Raw genomic sequence first — 20848 nt, 5'->3', positions numbered from 1 at the left:
CCCCGCTATAGGCCATTATGTGAATTACACTGTCAAAAGACCGAGCCCTAATTACTTTGAAAGAAAATGCATCATTCGGCCACCAACCAATAGCTGTTAGTCGCTTTACGTCTTACCCCCTTGAATCCATGGTAGCATGGAGGGGGACTATATATTAACGCTGCTGGGACTTTTGCAGGAGCAGGGTGACCCGTTTTTCGGCTTCATCCTGAGCCTAAATTTCCCGGTGCCATTTTTGCATTTGTGCCCCTGCAGGCCTTGCATCTGTTTATTCCCATCAACCTCCTGACCTTCTGTCATTCAATATAATTTCATGTGTCTGGTTGTCAGAGAAACTGATTTAGTCAGTGAACATTTTAAGGGCAAAGCACCCAGACCCACCACCACCACCATCTTTTTCCCTTCAACCCCCTCCCCCCCCTGCCACTTCTAGGCTCCATAGTGCCTGTTATGAGCACTTTATCTTTTCCTGGCTGTGCCTTTGCTTTTCAAGCTTCATTGTGTCTTCTTGAGTAGAAACCAACAGATGATGAAGTTCATCATAATATCACAGGTAGCTGTAAATGACTTCATATTTATGTTTGTATGCAGCAGCATCTAGTTTCAGGGATAGCTCGGAGTCAGTTTTGTTCTTTTTAATAGTGTAATCCGTTTTCCCAGAAGACCGAGAATAGGGCCAGTCTTGTCTGTCCTTTCTGAAGTCACTTAGTAGGTCGTGACGTTCTCGGCAAGGTTACGGGTTCATTCTCTAAGCAGGTACACGATGCCCCTGTATGGGGTGGCTGATTCTACGCCTGACAAAAACTTCATTGGAGTGATCCAAAAGCAAAAAGTATAATTATACCAGTAAATGAAGCTTTCAGCGGGCAGCTCATTCATGCCTCCTGTACAATCAGGGCAGGTTTGGGTTTCTTGCAACCTTGCTGCTAGTTATCATCTGATCTGAGTTGCGGGGCATTGCCTTTCACTGTCCGCTCGCACAATGGGCTTATTCTTCCCGCGCCTTTTATGAATTTGCACAGAAATCCAAACCTTCGCTGGGTCTCTAGTGATCCTAAAAGAAAATGTTTACACTTCATTGGAACATGCTTGGAATTTGCTGCTATGTACAACTCCTGTAATCTGTAGAATCTTTGTACAGTTTAAAGAGGAACTGTAACCCAGGATTGAACTTCATTCCAATCAGTACCCGATATCCCCTTTCAATTGAGAAATTATTACCTTTTCTTGTACAATCAAATACAAAGCAGTGCTCAAAATGCAGGATATCAGGCTCAGTTTACTATTAATCACAAAAAGTCCAAAAACATGAACTGTTAACGCCCACTTCACAGGCGGATCACTCTGGCAAAATGCGTGCAAATCTTCAAATGATATTAAGAAAGTTTCCAGATAGCGCTCATCAACAGTTCATTTCATAAATGCATCACAGGGTTCCCCCCCTTAATAGAGCAACTCACCAGAGGATGCGGCCCAAAGCGGCCCAAAATCGCCTCTGGCTGGGGTGGCCGGCTGCCTCCACCTGGCAACCTCCAGCTGTTCACAGTCGTCTAGAATTAAAAAGAGGGATCATCCATAGCGTAAAAGTGTCTGTTTTATTTAAAAATATATAGGCTTACACCTTTAAAAGTGCCGACCAGTCTGGCAACTAGGTGGCAAAACATAAAATAGTAATGTACAAGTACCCTTTGTATTGCTACAGGGTTCGCGGTATGTGGCCGAGCTGAACGGGTACCGGAGTGTGTACTATACACTACCGCCGCTTAACCATGCACACAGCGTAAAAATAGACGGTACACCGCTTGAAAGTGTTGCAGCACAGGCCGCGTCCAGCCTGTGCTGCAACAATTGTTTAACAGGGCGGAGCTACGGAGCGACGACGTCACGCAGCGCCGGCTGCATGGATTACCTTTTCTTGAATAGATCATCAGGGGGGTCTGTAGGGCTGATATTGTGGTGAAACCCCTCCCACAGTGTGATGCCATGACCATGGACCAGTCTTTGAACTTAGTTGCAATGTGGGAAATAACAGCTTTTTCCAACTGCCAAGCAAACAGCATCTCCCTCTGTGCATAGAACTCTCAGTAACGAACATTCCGTACAGATCACATGACAGGACTAAAGATGTCACCACCAGTGATTCATTTCAGAATGTAAATCGGGAGAGGAAAGTTTTACAATGGGCAAACAATGACGAAATAATCTATAAATGAATATTGTAAACAATAAGCAATTTTAGTCATTGTTGTTTTCCACATCCGTATGCAGCATTCCCATACTCTCTACACAGTTCATGCAAATTATAGTCTATTAATCCTTACTCTGTTTCTAACAAGTTTAGTATTTATAGTCAAGACAAACAACCTTTATATTGGCCTTTCTCTTGGTGGACTGAAAGCACCAGAACTGCAGCCACTAGGGTGCGCTCAGTAGGCAGTAGCAGTGTTAAGGAGTCTAGCCCAAGACTCCTTACTGAATATGTGCTGGCTTATTGAACAGAGCCAAAATTCTAAATAGATTGTTTTGGTGCCATCGACTGCAGGGTCCCACTTGGAAATGCCCTGCAGAGTGTGCATCTCCTCTGCATCGTTGTGACCACTTCCACCGCATCGCGCCATGATTATGTACTTTACAGTGGCTGGATAGTGTACTGGTTGGTTAAAGGAATACTATCGATGTATGCATTTATTTTGAAATGCTGTATGTTGTAGCACACATTAGGACAAGTACTAGGAGCAATTTGATTCCTCACACAGCTGTTCCTCTCAGCTGTAAAATCCTCAGTCAGTTTTGGCGTCAGTGTTGGATACAAAATGTATCTAAATACTGACGGCTCCCAGAGGGCTAGACCATATCTCTGCACAGGGGAATTGCTATCAACTCCTCAGTTTATAGTGTAATTATCACCTTGCTGAAAGAATCTTGTTGATCTGGTGGTAAGGGGTTAAAGATTCTAGCAGTGTGTGTTTATTATCTTTGCTTCTCTTGACTGATAAAGATACTAATAATGCTAATTGTAGACAGTGGTCTGCCCCTCTCAGCAGCTTGTAAAGTGGATGCAGCCTGGAGTGAATCACCTCAAGCAGGCAGCCAGTCTGAGTGTAAACACAGACTCATGGTATAGCTAGTTATATTCCAGCAATATTCCAGCTCATTTAGTTACCTGTTACCACCTCAGATCAGCCTATTTCTCCTCATGTCTGCTGCATGCTGTGAGTGACACAGTAAAATATATTTGTGAGCTGTGTGACAGAGTAACCAAGCAGCTCAGGGTGACCCAAACTACTCTGAGCTGTGTGAGAAATGAATTTTTAAGCAGGGATAGCGAGAGAGAGACCTGGGTGAATAAATAAAGTGCCCCTAGCACTAGTGGTAATGTGTACACTAATATAGAGTATTAAAAAAAAAAGTAGTTACAATCGATAGTATTTCTTTAAGGGCTCTGCCTCTGACACAGGAGAGCAGGGTTCCTGTTCAGTAAGCCAGCACCTATTCAGTAAGGAGTTCTTGAGCTAGACTCCCTAACAACACTACTGCCTACTGAGCACGCCTTTATGGCTGCAGCTCAATCGCTTTGAGTCCGCCAGGAGAAAAGTGCAATATAAATGTTATTTGTCTGTCTAATGCAAACAATCTGTCTCCAGACTCATTTCAATCAGTAAGTTGGCTAGCTGACTAAAGAGAATGTTTAATACTTATTCAGGACAGGGGTATCTGCAAGTGCTTTGAACAGGTGCTCGAAATTATCCCAGTTGTTTTGGATGACCTAAGCAGAAACTTAGTACAAACCCTAAGGCCCAGAGCCCATTATGCTGGGTACACACCATGCATTTTCCCGCTGAATCCATAGGTCGATCGGGATCGATTCGACTATTTCCAACATGCTCGATTTGGGCTTTGATCGTTCCTGCCGTCGATTTGCATGTTGAGTATGCAAAATCGACGGCAGGAATGATCGAAGCCCAAATCGAGCATGTCGGAAATAGTCGAATCGATCCCGATGGACCCGCGGATCGAGAGGGAAAACGCATGGTGTGTACCCAGCATTAGCAGTGCTTTTCCACAACTACAAGCATTTGCAAATAAGCACTGCAATTTTCGGCAAGACTCCCTTAGCATTGTTGAAGGATTGCAGTCTGCCCCTGCATTTCTACGCAATGTTGAAGGAATACGGTTTGCATGCAACCCTTTTGTGATCGCCAGCAGTCGGCAAAGCTGCACTAGCATTGCTGGTGGACCCCGGCCCTAAGGAATGGGCACATATGCATGTTTTCATATGTATATACTTTTATGCGCTCATTGAGCAAGGTCACGCGATGTTTTAAACTTTGTGTGACCCAAATCAGCCAGCCACAGATCAGCAGGAGCAATTTATGTTTATGACTGGGCCGGAGTTTATATTGGCACGGCTGCGTTATGTGGGAATGGGATGGTGTTTAATTGTTGATTGTCTGGAACTACTAAAATACGGTAGGCTGCTGAGATGATGCAAGTCACTAGTACTAAACTTGTTCTAACCAATGCTAATTACTTATTTGTCATGCTGATCTGTTAACTTTAATAGTTTCTCACTCACACCTCTGAAAAGACATACACCTAGTTCAACAGGAAGTTTCACATTTTGTTGAAAAAAAAAATCTGTTAACCTAGATTGATGCCACATAACCCCTCAGAAGTCTGTTTTTAAAAATGAACTTGTGGGTGTCCTGAATCATTTACTGTATTCTACTATATGTTTTTACAGTTCCTCTTTCAGGGTAGAACAGAACATGATCAACCAGCTGAAAAGCAGAAGGAGCTGATAAGTGATCACTAGACAGATTTTAATATATACATACAGCAGCTATGCAATAAAATGCAATGGCAGCTTTCAGGGCAGATAAACTATACTTTGGGAATTTGTAGACAGACAAAATTACTTGTGCACAAAAGCAAATAGGATAACTATACAGGCAATAAAAAGTAGGAAAACACATTTTTATTGAATTCTATGTCTGAGTTTTATCCCACTTTAAACAGAAATGGTGGGAACTGAACAGAAAAAGTGGCCAAAAGTTTATTTCATTCGCACAATTCTTCGTATAACTTTTTCACTAGATCGGTTACCACAACAGATGGCACCAGTTTATGGAGGAATTCTGTATGGTCGATATGCACCACTGATTTCAGGAGGAGGAGCTCAGTACATGCTAGTGTTTGGTTTCCTGAACTGAGCTCCTCCTCCTGAAATCAGTGGTGCATAACGACCATACAGAATTCCTCCATAAACTGGTGCCATCTGTTGTTGTGGTAACCGATCTAGTGAAAAAGTTATACGAAGGATTGTGTGAATGAAATAAACTTTTGGCCACTTTTTCTGCTCAGTTCCCACCATTTCTGTTTAAAGTGGGATAAAACTCAGACATAGAATTCAATAAAATGGGTTTTCCTACTTTTTATTGCCTGTATAGTTATCCTATTTGCTTTTGTGCATAAGTAATTTTGTCTGTCTACAAATTCCCAAAGTATAGTTTATCTGCCCTGAAAGCTGCCATTGCATTTTATTGCATAGCTGCTGTATTTATATATTAAAATCTGTCTAGTGATCACTTATCAGCTCTTTCTGCTTTTCAGCTCAATATAGCTAAGTTTTGACAGTTTGCTAATGTTTATTAAATGTATTTGACAGGGGAATGTAAACAAAAGATAATGTTATCACCTCTTCATGTGCAGCCAGAAGCCTAAGGAGCTTTCAACCAAAGAATAAAGTTTTGTGTTTAACTGTTTGAATGCTGTTCTGCAACAATTTTTTGTGCTAGTAGATATTATGCTGTAAATCCTTTAGAGCATAGAGGAAATGCTGAGTTTTAGACCATCTTAACTTGGGGAGGAAAGAAGAATGTTGTTGACTATGATGAGTAGGGGGTTCTTGTGTCGGGGAAGTCCACTAATTTCTATTGAATTGATACATTCTTGCACATGTTGGTTCTACAGTTATCTACTAGGTAGGAATGTAGGTTGAGCATTGAGCTTTGACTGTTAGCTAACATGCCTGATGATGGAGAACAATGTAAACTCATTGCATCATTCACTTTATGAAACCGTAGCACTATGGTATATAGGGAGCAAAAAGGTCATGTTATGGCTTGATGTGCGGCTAATAAAGATAATTGAGCTTCGTATGATTATTTTTTATTGGTTTTTTGTAGGAATGCGTTCCTGAGAATATGGAATTAAAGCAGAAGATCTTTTCTGACCTAGATACTCACGTCAACAATTCAGCCATTATAAGCAGCTCAACGTCCTGCCTGTCTCCCACAAAGATGTTTAATGGACTCAAGCATGTCAAGAACTGCATTGTAGCCCATCCTGTAAGTCCCAAACATTATGGCGAGATTGGTAGGTAATCCCTGTGAAATTATGTGTTTTATGAACAAGGTCTTGCCTGTCTGGGAGCCTGAGAGCTCACAATAAATGTAAGTTGGCTGCACTTTTTCCCACATATGTAGGATCTTTAAAGGGAACCTAAACTGAGAAGCATATGGATTTTTCCTTTTAAAATAATACCGGTTGCCTGACTCTCCTGCTGATCCTGTGTCTCTAATACTTTTACTTTTAGCCACAGCCCCTAAACAAGCATGCAGATCGGGTGCTTTGACTGGAGTCAGACTGGATTAGCTGCATGCTTGTTTCCGGTATGAGATCCAGATACTACTGCAGAAAGAGATCACCAGGACTGCCAGGCAACTGGTATTGTTTAAAAGGAAACATCCATATATACCTCTCAGTTAAAGAGGAACTCCAGCCTAAACAAACATACTATATAAGAGAGAACAGAGACTCTGTTCTCTCTTATATAATATTGTATCCACCGTTGGTGGAGGGTTGCGACCCTTTCTACTATCTACAGAGAGCGACTTCTTATTCCTGAGTGGGGTCAGGATAATCTCCCCACCTGCCTTTACAGTGGTTGCCTATTGGTGACCCATGTTTGTGAGTATAACAACTATTACTCTTTGTCATTACCCCCTTTGTCAATACATACTACACTATTGGGGCTCTTGGTGTTCCTCTGTTTATCTCATTTAAACAAACATACTGTCATTAAGTTACATTTGTTATGTTAATTAAAATAGATAGGTAATATAATCTCTTACCCACACTGTTTTAAAAGAACAGGCAAATGTTTGATTTCATGATGGCAGCCATCTTTTGATTGAAAGGAGGTGACAGGGAGCATGAGACACAGTTCCAACTGTCCTGTGTCCTGAGCACCTCTCCCAGTTGCTACGCAACTTGAATACCAACATAGGAAATCCCATCATGCTCTGCACAGCATCAGGGAAAAAAAGCCCGGGCTTTTTTTCTTTGATGGGTGGAGCTTAGCTAAAATGCAGCTAAAAATGATGCTTTGGTAAGAAAAACAAAGTTCTGATGCTGTGAAACTGTTAAAGAAACACCAAGCCTTTTCAGTTCTGCTGAGTAGATTTTTAGTCCGGAGGTTCACTTTAAGGTTCCCTTTAAACATTGGCCTCAGTTATTATTGGCACGTGATATGGTTATGACACTTACACATTTGTTAGACCTTCCCACTAAATGTATAAATATGTATTCTATTCATTCTACTACTTATAGTTTTTGTCCAAGGAGTACGGTAAGTTGAGAAAAATCAAGAGGAACTGGACTCCAATTCAAGTTCTAATTATCAAGACTGGATAAGTTCACGACCCAGGCAAGGGAAGTATTTGGTAAAATTTGTTGGTGTTGAAGTTCCAAACCAAGAAAAACAACCGAATAGAACATAATAAAACTAGTAAAAATAAATAAATAAAAAATAGTACATTCTAAGATCACACCACAGACAATGGCCCAGTTAAGGTCATTCAACACCTGTGGGTGAGGCACTGATCTGCACAATATAAAGATTAAAAGAAAAACAGTAATTACAGAAACAATGTTAACATTCATCAACTCCGAATATAATTCCATTGATGAGTTAGGGCGTATCTTCTTGGACGGAATAGATGCTAGATCTGTTCAGTAAGACAGTTTGTGGTGGTGCCAGGCGTCACATCTTATTTGAGAATTATATTGAGTATTGATGATTGTTAATATTGTTACTGTAATTACTGTTTTTTTTTAAATTTTTATATTGTCGATCGGCGCCATACCCATGGGTGTTGCATGACCTTGACTAGGCCATTGTCTATGGCCCTCATTTTATTGTAAACAAATGTTCTTTGGGTTTTAAAATGTAACCCCTATAATATGTGATTCATTTTACCCCAGACTTACCTTGAACATTTGTGACTCCAGCTAAGCTTAAAGCGTCATCTACACGGTACAATTTTACATCAGATCGACCGGTGATCTGATAAGAAATTGCATCGCGTTTAGACGTCCAAATTGTTTCAAATCAATTTTGCAATGGATTTTGCATGGATAAGTAACCAAAATCTGTTGAAAACTCTATAGCACTCCGATTGGACCGGTTGGAAACTAATAGAGCCATCTGATAGATCCGATCTGACGGAAAATTGTACCGTGTAGATGAGGCTTAATGTGTACCCGAGATTACAAGTGACGTGATGAGATAGACATGTGTGTATTTACAGTGGCAAGAACACAGACACCTATGCTTTGCTCCTTTTCTTTTTTTTCCCTGCCAGAAAGTTAATATCCAGCTATGCATCTGACCTTTTTTTTTCCTCCGGTCGGGCTTATAACGTCCCTCACTCATAACAAATTACAGCTATAAAACACTTTCCTAAGCCGATAACTGGGATTCTGACTGCAAGGGATAGGTAAAAAGGTCAATAGTTCATGTATTTTCGCTCTGGGTTGCTTTAGACACTGCAATTGAGCAGAGACAATAAAACATTAAAACTACTTTGTAAATGTTTATACATAAAATAAAACCATGAGATGTCTAAAAAGTTGTTCTTAGGAGTAGGAGAACAGATTCAATTGTTTATCTCATCAGTTTATTTTCACCTTGGGTTCACTTTCATAAATATGGGTTGAAACATGAAGTGAAAAATTTACTCCAGGTTTGACACTTGCCTAAGTAGAGGCAGTGGTAACTACAATGGAGCAGCCCCCGTAACCGCAGGGAGGCCCAGAGCTCGAAGGTGGCCCCGACTACTACTTCACTCCCTCTAATATACGGGTCCATCCTTCAGATCAGCTGTTTCTGATGGAAAGGATTACAATGTTAACACTTGTTTTATGACCCTTGCAAGAGGGGCCCCCAGGCTGTGAGGGTCACAGGGGCAGGGACGGAAAGGGGTGTGAACATTGGGGGCCCCCATCAAAGTGTTGCTGGAGGGCCCCATGATTTGTAGTTACGCCCTTGAGTAAAGGGAAGACTCTGGACAGTATAAAGACTTCCCGTTCCACCTGCTGGTAAAGTTGTGTAACCACCCTGGTGTTCTGTTTTCCCAGGATTTCCATGCAAAAAGTGGTTCAATTAATTTCAAATAATTTTCAAGTTTTTTTTTTTTTTGTAATCCATTTTTTTTGTAATATTGAATTCAATACAGGTTATAGGGAGCATTTAATTAATTGCTCTTCTTTTCACGGCAGAAAGTTTTTTTTTTTTATTTTTTTTTTTATTTTCATTTTGGCCACGTGTTTGGGGTAATTGTCATGCTGCAGAATGAAGATGGATCTAAACCAATGTCTTGCTGATGGAGCTACATATTAGATAAGAACCTGCTCAGTGGTCATGGTGTGATAACTCTTAAATAGGGATGAGTGAAAACATTCTCACAAAAAAACGAGATTGTCCTACAGTGTGCATGAGGTGAGAGCTGTGTATACGGGGATTAACTCACCTAAGCCACCACCTCCCTCCTGATGCATTCTAAGCTCCGTTCCATCTTCTTACACTCTTGATTCTTGAAGCTTAATTCCCGATCAATCAGTACACCCAGTCTGTGCAGGTCTGAGCTACCTATCCTGAGTGGTGCTGGCTGAGACTGGGGCTGCTTTGCTGTTGACCTCCAAGAACAAGATTTTCAGTTTTGTTAGCATTTAGTTTTAGCCAGTTATCATTCATTCGCTCCTGAAGCTCAGCTAAGCACGTGTTTATTTGTGCAGTAGGGTCTGTGACGCCGGATTTAAATGATAAATATAGCTGGGTGTCATTAGCATAGTAGTGGTATATCATGTTTTGGACAATTTTTCCAAGTGGTAGCATGTATATTGTAAACCGCAAAGGGCATAGTATACTGCCTCAGGTATACAATATTTTACTGGTACAGGGTTGGAAAAGAAAGGCCCGAAAGATACCCTTTTTCTGCCAGCCAGGAAGGAGCTGAACAACTGGAGAACTAAGCCATCTATGCCACAGTACTCGTGTAGCCTTTTAACCTCCCCGGCGTTCTATTAAGATCGCCAGGGCGGCTGCGGGAGGGTTTTTTTTTTTATAAAAGAAAATCTATTTCATGCAGCCAACTGAAAGTTGGCTGCATGAAAGCCCACTAGAAAGCCCTCCGGCGATCAGAAATAACAAGAAGGGCCGCGATGAGCGTCCTGACGTCAGCCGCCTCCGATCCAGCCCTTAGCGCTGGCCGGAACTGATTGGCTGGGGGGACCCTCTTTCGCCGCTGCTCGCGGCGGACCGCCGCAGAGCGGCGGCGATTAGGTAGCACACGCGGCTGGCAAAGTGCCGGCTGCGTGTGCTGCTTTTTATTTTGCGAAAATCGGCCCAGCAGGGCCTGAGCGGCACCCTCCGGCGGTACCGCTCAGGAGGTTAAGCAAGATTTCATGATCAACTGTGTAAAAAGCACAAGCAAAAGAGGTCAAGCAAAATCTGTATCGAACATCAGCCTCTGTCTTTTGCCATGAGCAGATTGTTTCAGATCTGGGTGAGAGCTGTGTCACAGCATTGATGTTTTTTTAAGCCAAATTGAAGAGGGTCAAGGACATTGGCCTCAATTCACTAAACTTATCTCCTGTCTTTAATAACTCTTCTAGAGTTGTTACCATGGTGATAAGGCATGTAGTATTCAGGAAACATTTTACCTCAGGCAAGCCTAAAGTTAACTCTTTTGTCTTTAAATTAACTCTCCAATCCTTAAAATAACTCCAGAGTTAAAGACAGGCTGTTAATTAGCTGCATGTGAAAATAACTACAGAGGAGGTAAATTAACTACAGAGGAGGTAAATTAACTATAGAGGAGGTAAATTAACTACAGGAAAGGTATGAAGAGGTAAGATAACTCTCTCACGTGTGGAGGTAAGTTTTCTCTTGCCTTATTATCTCTAGCATGATCTTAGTGAATTGAGGCCAATGTTTCTTGGAGATAGACAGACTTTTCAGTAACTTTCCCCAGAAAGGGACGGTTGGAGAAAGGTCTGTAGCTGTTTAGAACATCTGGGTCTAAAGGTGGGTACACACGTCAGATAAAAGTCTTTGGAAAATGAAAGATCACAGACCAATTTGACAAAGATGCTGCACACATGCAACAGATAAGTATCTGCAAAAGATCAATCCCTGCAAAAGATCAATTCCTGCAAAATGCATTCATAGTCTATGACATCTGCAGATCCCATACACACCTTGTTTAATGGACATTCATCTGCAGATCAGACAATTATCTGCCGATCTGAAGATCCAACCTAGTGGATCTGATCTACAGATAATTGTCCGTTAAACAAGGTGTGTATGGGATCTGCAGATATCATAGACTATGAATGCGTCTTGCAGGAATGGATCTTTTGCAGGAACAGATATTTTGCAGATACTGATCTGTTGAATGTGTACAGCATCTGTGTGTGCAGCATCTTGCAAAGATTTCTGTCTGATGAGGAGTTCAGCTCCATAGAAAAGACTGTGTAGGTATGGCTCTCATACTACATGGAAGGGGGTAAAATTGGTCTGTGATCTTTCATTTTCCAAAGACTTTTATCTGACGTGTGTACCCACCTTAAGGATAGTTTCTTGAGTTAGCGGTCTTATTGCTTCTTTCAGACAGATGGGAAACCTTGCTTATAAGGAACAAAACAGGATGCTTTAGATGGGAGGCAGTAGGTGAGTTAAGCCCCGCATACACAGCTTACGCCTTCTGCACACTGCAGGAGGATCTCACTTTTCATGAGAACATTCTCGTTCAGTCTTAAATAAATCACCAACTCATCAGTCCAGAATACCTGCTGATTATATAAAAACTATATTTCTTTGACGATAAACTTCTTAGTGAAACCAAATACACTGAACTAATATTGCTACAAAATAAGCATATGAGGTCAGGGCTCAAGGTATACCAGGAGTTTCACATGGTGAACCAAGGTGTCACCAAGAAATCATCTTTGCCGATACCAACCTTCTGAACTCCAGGCAAAGCACGTCCTCTTCCATGTGAATTCCCAGACCTGCCAATAAGTCCCTCAGGCGCTGAGTGATACTGAGAGATGCAGGAAGGGTTGCTTCAGTGGAAATCTGGGACATAGGAGTGTTGTGCAACTAAATGTAACTTTGTCAAGGCCGACATAATGTACATTCAGCAACTTGTGTGTCTGCTCGGGGTTTAGTCATGAGGTATGTCTGAACTTCTTAATGATGTCGTTGTATGCGTGACATAAAAATCGTTGTGTCAGCAGACTGAATTGTACTTGTATTGTATGCACTTGCTGTTCTTTTACATACAACCACTCCTAACTGATCTGGTTATTTTTAGTTGGTGTAGAATGCGTTAGCTAGGCATACACAGACAGATTGACTGCAACCAAATATGCTAAGCCAATCAATTCCTCCACAGTCAGAAGTCTATTGGATAGTTGTCGATGCCTGCGCCACACTGTACAATCAATCTCTGTACATTTCAGCAGGGATCAATCAAGCATTGATTGACCCGCTAGCATGGTACTGCTCCATGCAGAGCATTGCTATGTAACCATTGAATCCCCTGCCTCTTCTCCAACGCCCCCTACAATTTAAAAATTGTATACAAAGGAGAAATATGCTTGAAGCAGAACAAACTGTGTCCTAGTGAATCATAAAAGATGAGGCCAGTAATGTTGGGGGACAGACAGCCTCACCCAATTACTTTTTTTGTTCCTGGGAACATGTCAAAGGATGCCCCAACATCCCCCCCCCCCCTTTCCCTTGAGCAAAACACGCTTCTCAACCAGGAGCCAAGCAACTTGTCTGTACAGGGCCCATCATAATAGCTTCCTGTCAGTTTTGGTCCAAGTTCAAGCTGAATACAATTAAACTGAATAAAATTTGAATGCAAGCAAAAATTATCAATAATTAATCAATTATTGAAAATAATGTGGTAATTACTGGTATTATCAGTATTAGGCACTGACAATAGTGGAATATTTGCAATGTTACAAACTTTCCACTAGCGACTCTCTCTGCCACCCCAATTACTGCAGCGCACTTTTAAATGTTTAAAGTTAAACATGAGATGAGGGGGAATAAAAGTTTTATTCATGCCTCTGGCCATTCGGGCGTACTGCGCATGTGCTGTCCGTCCGCGCCCCCACACCGCCACGCTGCCATCACCGGGAGCGAGCCGGGGGAATGCGCTTGGCTGTACTGTGTATGCGCCGACTGGCCACGAAGAACGAGGCTGCTACCGGAGCATCTAGGGGGATTTAGATTCCACCACCGATTGTGATCGGTTTCATGCTGAAATCGATTCACAATCTGTTTGCAGTAAAGGCAGCCATACGATCCCTCTCTGATTAGATTCGATCAGAGAGGGATCTATCTGTTGGTCGATCTGATGGCAAATCGACCAGTGTATGGCTACCTTAAGTGTACTGGGCCTCATAGAACTTTCATTGCTGTTGCGTTACCCTGCGCAACGCATTGAAAGCTTCCTAACGTATAAGGGGCCTAAACCAGCCAGTCCAAAGCAGAGTAAATGTTTGTGTGAATGAGGCCTCAGCAAATTCTTTCGGTTTTAAGAAAGCAAACTTTTGTTTTTCTCAGCCTGACTGAAAATGAGTCACAATCATTGTTTTATTTACAGGTGAATCCTCCTTATTATGTTCCCTTGGTTGAATTGGTTCCCCACCCACAGACTGATCCTGTCACCATGGAGAAGGCATATCACCTCATGAAGAGAATCGGTCAGTCTCCTGTGAAAATAATGAAAGAAACGGATGGGTTTGTGTTGAATCGGCTCCAGTACGCAGTGATTAGCGAGGCATGGAGACTTGTTGAGGTACATGACCTGCACATTATGCACTGTAGTCTGATTTTCTTACCTGCTGATTTTTTTTTTCAAGCATGATAAAATGACGATGAAAGCAGAGTTTGTGTTGGTCATATATACAGTGAGGAACGTAAGTATTTGAATACCCTGTGATTTTACAAGTTCTCCCACTTAGAAATCATGGAGGGGTCTGGAATTCACATTGTAGGGGCTTCCCACAGTGAGAGAGAGCATTTAAAAAAATCACATTGTGTGATTTTTAAAGGGAACCTAAACTGAGAAGGATATGTATTTTTCCTTTTAAAATAATACCAGTTGCCTGACTCTCCTGCTGATCCTGTGTCTCTAATACTTTTAGCCACAGCCCCTCAACAAGCATGTAGATCAGGTGTTCTGACTGAAGTCAGACTGGATTAGCTGCACGCTTGTTTCAGGTGTGTGATTCATCCACTACTGCCAGGCAAAGGGATCAGCAGGGCTGCCGGGCAACTGGTATTCTTTAAAAGGAAAAATCCGTATACCTTTCAGTTAAGGATCCCTTTAATGCCTGCAGCTGGGCACTGGTTCATACATGATTAATGCCTGCAGCTGGGCACTGGATTATACAGGATTAATGCCTGCAGCTGGGCACTGGTTCATACAGGCTTAATGCCTGCAGCTGGGCACCGGTTCATACAGGCTTAACCCTCCTGGCGGTCTATTAAAAACCGCCAGGGGGCAGCGCAGCAGTTTTTTTGTTTTTTTTTTAAATCATGTAGCTAGCCTAGCGCTAGCTACATGACAGCCGCTGTGCAACGGCATCCCCCCACCCTCTTCGATCGCCTCCGGGGATAAAGCCCATCCGGAAATCCCGTTCTGAACGGGATTTCCATTAGGGCTTCCTCCGTCGCCATTGTGACGTCAAAGGGACTCCCGATCCACCCTTCAGCACTGCCTGGCACTGATTGGCCAGGCAGCGCATGGGGTCTGGGGGGGGGGGGGGCGGAGCGGCGGCGATCAGTGTGCACACGCAGCTAGCAAAGTGCTAGCTGCGTGTAGCAAAAAAAAATTATGCAAAACGGCCCAGCAGGGCCTGAGAAATCCTCCTGCGTGGCTTACCCCGGGGTTGACGCCAGGAGGGTTAAACTTTAACCGTTAAAAGACAACTGAAGAGAGAGGTACTGTATATGGAGGCTGCCATATTTATTTCCTTTTAAGCAATACCAGTTGCCTGGCTGTCCTGCTGATCCTCTGCCTGTAATACTTTAGCCATAGACCCTGAACAAGCATGCAGAAGATCAGGTGTTTCTGACATTATTGTCAGATCTGACCAGTGCAGTTTCTAAGCAAAAATGCACCCAGGGCGAGGGTGTAAAAACTGCCCCCCCCCCCGAGCAAGGTATGGGTGCCCGCAGTATAGGTTAGCCAGGTCTAGTTGCACTTAGTATAGGTCCCCTCAGTATAGGTAGCCAAGAATAGGTACCCCAGTATAGGTAGCCAGGCATAAGTGAGCCAGTATAGTTGCCCCCGCAATAGGTTAGCCAGGTAGGTGCCTCCAGTATAGGTAGTCAGTATAGTTGCCCCCAGTATAGGTTAGATAGACAGGTGCCCCCGGTATAAGTTAGATAGGTAGGTGCCACAGTACAGGTTAGTTAGGTGGGTGCCTCTAATATAGGTAGCCAGAATAGTTGCCCCCAGCATAAGTTAGATAGGTAGGTGCCCCCAGTATAGGTTATTTAGGTAGGTGCCTGCAATATAGGTAGCCAGTATAGTTGCCACCTGTATAGGCTAGCTAGGTAGGTGCCCCCAATACAGGTTAGATAAGTGCCCCCAGCGTACGTTTGATCGGTAGCTGCCCCTCAGTGTAGGTTAGATTAGGTAGCTGCCCCCCAGTGTAGGTTAGATAGGTAGCTGCCCCCAATGGGCGTGGCCACAGAATGCAGTGGGCGTGTCCATAACGCAGTGGGTGTGGCTAATTAAAATATCCTAGTAAGAGTGCAGCCCAAAGTCAGTGGGGCCATGGTTTCTCCCTGGGTATGAGTAAAGTGACCTTAAAAAAGCAAGTAGGAAATGTCCCCCCCCCACACACACACACACACATTAGCCAGTGTTCTCTCGCACAAAATAGTGGTAGGTATTAGAGTGTGAGCTCCCCTGAGAAAAGTCAGTAACATGACTGTTCTCTGCAAAGTGCTGCAGAATATGCCAGTGCTATATAAATACATAATAATATGGTAGGACATTAGACTATGGGAGAATTAGATTGTAAGCTCCTCAGAGGATAGTCAGTGACATGACTACGTACTCCGTGAAGTACTGCTGAAGATGTAAGTACAATAAAGTACAGTGGTATGGCAGCATGATGGCGTAGTGGTTAGCACTCTCGCCTTGCAGCGCTGGGTTCCTGGTTCGAATCCTAGCCAGGTCAACATCTGCAAGGAGTTTGTATGTTCTCCCTTTGTCTGTGTGTGTTTCCTTAAGACACTCTGGTTTCCTCCCACATCCCAACAACATACGATACAGATAAGTATAATGTTAATTGGCTTCCCCTAAAAATTGGCCCTAGACTACGATACATACATAGACATATGACTATGGTAGGGATTAGATTGTGAGCCCCTCTGTGGGACAGTTATGTGACAAAACAATACATACTCTGTACAGCGCTGCGTAATATGTTGGCGCTATATAAATAATTAGTATAAGTACAGTAGCCAGGTCTATAGGTGTCCAAATGTAGACATACTATAGGTGTCCCCAGTGTAGATATCCAGGTCTATAGGTATCCCCAGTTTAGGTAGTAGTCAGGGGCGTAACTAGAAATCACTGGGCCCTCTTGCGAGAATTTGGATGGGCCCCCCCCCCATAGGTGCCAAATAATCATAATGTGGCAGTGTTTCACCATAAAATAATCGCAATGTGTGCAGCATTTCAGCAGAGAATAATCACGAGTGTAACATTTCAGCAAAGAATAATCTCAATGTGGGCAACATTTCACCAGAAAATAATCACAATGTGGGCCGCATTTCACCAGAAAATCGCAATGAGTGCAACATTTCAGCAAAGAATAATCGCAATGTGGGCAACATTTCAGCAGAGAATAATTGCAATGTGGACAACATTTCACCAGAAAATAATCACAATGTGGGCAACATTTCACTAGAAAATAATCGCAATGAGTGCAACATTTCAGCAAAGAATAATCGCAATGTGGGCAACATTTCACCAGAAAATAATCGCAATGTGGGCAACATTTCACCAGAAAATAATCACAATGTGGGCAACATTTCACCAGAAAATAATCGCAATGAGTGCAACATTTCAGCAAAGAATAATCGCAATGTGAGCAACATTTCACCAGAAAATAATCGCAATGTGGGCAACATTTCAACAGAAAATAATCGCAATGTGGGCAACATTTCACCAGAAAATAATCGCAATGAGTGCAACATTTCAGCAAAGAATAATCGCAATGTGAGCAACATTTCACCAGAAAATAATCGCAATGTGGGCAACATTTCAACAGAAAATAATCGCAATGTGGGCAACATTTCACCAGAAAATAATCGCAATGTGGGCAACATTTCACCAGAAAATAATTACAATGTGGGCAACATTTCAGCAAAGAATAATCGCAATGTGGGCAACATTTCAGCAGAGAATAATTGCAATGTGGGCAACATTTCACCAGAAAATAATCACAATGTGGGCAACATTTCAGCAAAGAATAATCGCAATGTGGGCAACATTTCAGCAAAGAATAATCGCAATGTGGGCAACATTTCAGCAGAGAATAATTGCAATGTGGGCAACATTTCACCAGAAAATAATCACAACGTGGGCAGCATAACACCAGTGGGCTGGCTGAGTACCTGGCTGGGTGAGCGGGTAGTGGGCTGGCTGGGTAGCTGGGTGAGCAAGCAGTGGGCAGGCTGAGTAATTAATTCAAGTATTTGTATAGCGCCTTTCTCCTGTCGGACTCAAAGCACTTGCGAGGCAGCCACTAGAGCGCACTCAGTAGGCAGTAGCAATGTTAAGGAGACTTGCCCAAGAAACTCCTTACTGAATAGGTGCTGGCTTACTGAACAGGCAGAGCCGAGATTTGAACCCAGGTCTCCTGTGTCAGAGGCAGAGCCCTTAACCATTACACTATCCAGCCACTGCCTGGCTAAGCGAGCGGGCAGTGGGCTGGATACCAGGCTGGGCGAGCGGGCAGGCTGGGTGGCTAGCTGGGCATGCGGGCTGGCTGGGCATGCGGGCTGGCTGGGCAGCAGGCTGGCTGGGTACCTGGCTGGGCATGCGGGCTGGCTGGGTACCTGGCTGGGCATGCGGGCTGGCTGGGTACCTGGCTGGGCAGCGGGCTGGCTGGGTACCTGGCTGGGCATGCAGGCTGGCTGGATACCTGGCTGGGCATGCGGGCTGGCTGGGTACCTGGCTGGGCATGCGGGCTGGCTGGGTACCTGGCTGGGCAGCAGGCTGGCTGGGTACCTGGCTGGGCAGCGGGCTGGCTGGGTACCTGGCTGGGCATGCGGGCTGGCTGGGTACCTGGCTGGGCAGAGGGCTGGCTGGGTACCTGGCTGGGCATGCGGGCTGGCTGGGTACCTGGCTGGGCAGCGGGCTGGCTGGGTACCTGGCTGGGCATGCAGGCTGGCTGGGTACCTGGCTGGGTACCAGGCTGGCTGGGCAGCGGGCTGGCTGGGTACCTGGCTGGGCAGCGGGCTGGCTAGGTACCTGGCTGGGCAGCGGGCTGGCTGGGCAGCGGGCTGGCTGGGTACCTGGCTGGGCATGCGGGCTGGCTCGGTACCTGGCTGGGCGAGCTGGCTCCTGGCTGGATAGCTGGGCTGCAGTTGCCAGCGCGTCCTTCGCGCTTCTCCCGACTCGCTCCCGCCCTCCAGCAGAGTGGCAGACATGATCCTGAACTCTGCATGCCGCCTCCTGGTCTAGTGACGTCACTAGACCAGGAGGCAGCATGCAGAGTTCTGGATCATGTCCTGACTCCTGTCCGGCCGCTGCCACTGTGCTGGAGGGCGGGGGTGAGAGCTCCCCTCTCCGTCTGTAGGTGCGCTCTCCGCCGCTCCCCCCGCAGAAACGGGCCTGGATCTGACAAGCTTAGCTGCATGATTGTTCCTGGTGTGATTCAGACACTACATACAGGTGTAATGCCTGCAGCTGGTCACCTGTTCATGCAGAACTAAAGCAATCCTGAAGCGAATATTAAAAAAATAAATAAATAAAAAATTAAGCCATCCTGTTCCTCTTACGGTCCCCTTGTTCCAGCACTGTCACCACCGTTCAAATCTCCCGGCGGGGAAGGCTTCGGAAGTCTTCAGGAGCCAGACAGGCAGCTCCATTCTGCACATGGACGAGAGAGCACACCCACACAGGCGCACTATGGAGCCCACCCATCTTCGAAAGCATGCGGCTCCCAAAATTTTCTGAAGCCTCCCGCAGCAGCACAGAGCAGTCCTCGACCCATTGGTTGGAGACTGCTAATGGATGTGATGGTGCTGGAACGTGGGGATCGTGAGAAGAATGGGAAGGCTCTATAGGACCCAGAACCTTCCCTCTCCATAGGTAAGTATCTGTTTTTTTGTTTTTAATTCAGTGCAGGATTGCTTTAATGCCTGCAGCAGGGCATTGCTACCAAGTTAGTGATGGGTACAAGATCTGAAAGATCCTCCCATAGGGCACAGCCACGATATGGCACAGATTATTAATATTATGAATAGGCCTTAAAGCGGTATTAAACTCTGACATAATATTCAATAAAAATGTGTTTTCCTACAATTTATAACCTATACAGTTATCATATTTGCTTTTGTTCGTAAGTATTATTATTATTCATTTAGAAAATACAAGTTCTCGTACAGTTTTATTTGCTCTGAAAGCTGCCATTGCATTTTATTCATAACTGGTGTATTTACAGTATATTGTAAATATGCAATGTGCTTCAGACTGGGACCATATCCTTTCGGCATGTATCTGACCTGAGAAAGCAGCTTATATTGAGAAACGCGTTGACACTATGCTTAATTTAATAAATTGGAAACCTTTTTTAAAGTGAACCTCCAGACTAAAAATAGACTCAGCAGCACTGAAAAGGCCTGGTGTTTCTTTACAGTTTCACAGCATCAGAACTTTTTCTTTTATACAAGCCTCATTTTTAGCTGCACAGAAGTAAACTGCCCGGGCATTTTTCCCCTGATGCTGTGCAAAGCATGATGGGATTTCTGATGTTGTTGTTCTCGTTCTGCTGTTTTGGTGCAAATTTTTTTTTTTTTTTTTTTACAATTTGAATTTGACATTTGAAGCCTAGCGCATGCAGCTGGGAGGGGTTATCAGGACACAGGACAGTTGGAACTGTGTCTCCTGCTCCCTGTCACCTCCTTTCCACCAAAAAGATGGCTGCCATCATGACAAAGATGGCAGCCCCCATGAATCACAAACATTTGCCTGTTCTTTTAAAACAGGGTGGGTAAAAAATCATATTAATATAAACACAAGAGGTAGCGCTCACGGTTATACAAAAGTCTGAGAGACACCTGTTCGCCTCCGCTTAATTATCAATAGTTTTATACCCAAGAGGAGGCGCTCACGGTGCAGATACAAGTGTTCACATATATTAATGCATAGACAACCATCAATAAAATCTTTCAAGTCCCTTAAAAGTTCACAATCAATTCCAAGCCTCTTCAATCTTAATGACTGTTAGGAAT

At 43.9% G+C, this 20848-nt stretch overlaps 1 protein-coding gene across 2 annotated transcripts in view; it reads left to right on the top strand.

Annotated features, from left to right (window-relative positions):
* The window catches only part of CRYL1 (crystallin lambda 1), a 175115-nt gene that overhangs the window by 118416 nt on the left and 35851 nt on the right, over positions 1–20848 (top strand). For both annotated transcript variants that reach the window (XM_068266934.1, XM_068266933.1), the window contains 2 exons: positions 6189–6350; positions 13968–14162. In XM_068266934.1, coding sequence (XP_068123035.1) covers positions 6189–6350; positions 13968–14162 — 357 coding nt within the window. The remainder of the gene's footprint in view (positions 1–6188; positions 6351–13967; positions 14163–20848) is intronic.

The sequence above is a fragment of the Hyperolius riggenbachi genome, chromosome 2 (genome assembly GCF_040937935.1).
Source record: "Hyperolius riggenbachi isolate aHypRig1 chromosome 2, aHypRig1.pri, whole genome shotgun sequence".
Classification (NCBI taxonomy): domain Eukaryota; kingdom Metazoa; phylum Chordata; class Amphibia; order Anura; family Hyperoliidae; genus Hyperolius; species Hyperolius riggenbachi.
Note: the sequence above shows the minus strand (reverse complement) of the source record. Positions and strands in the feature narration are given on the sequence as shown.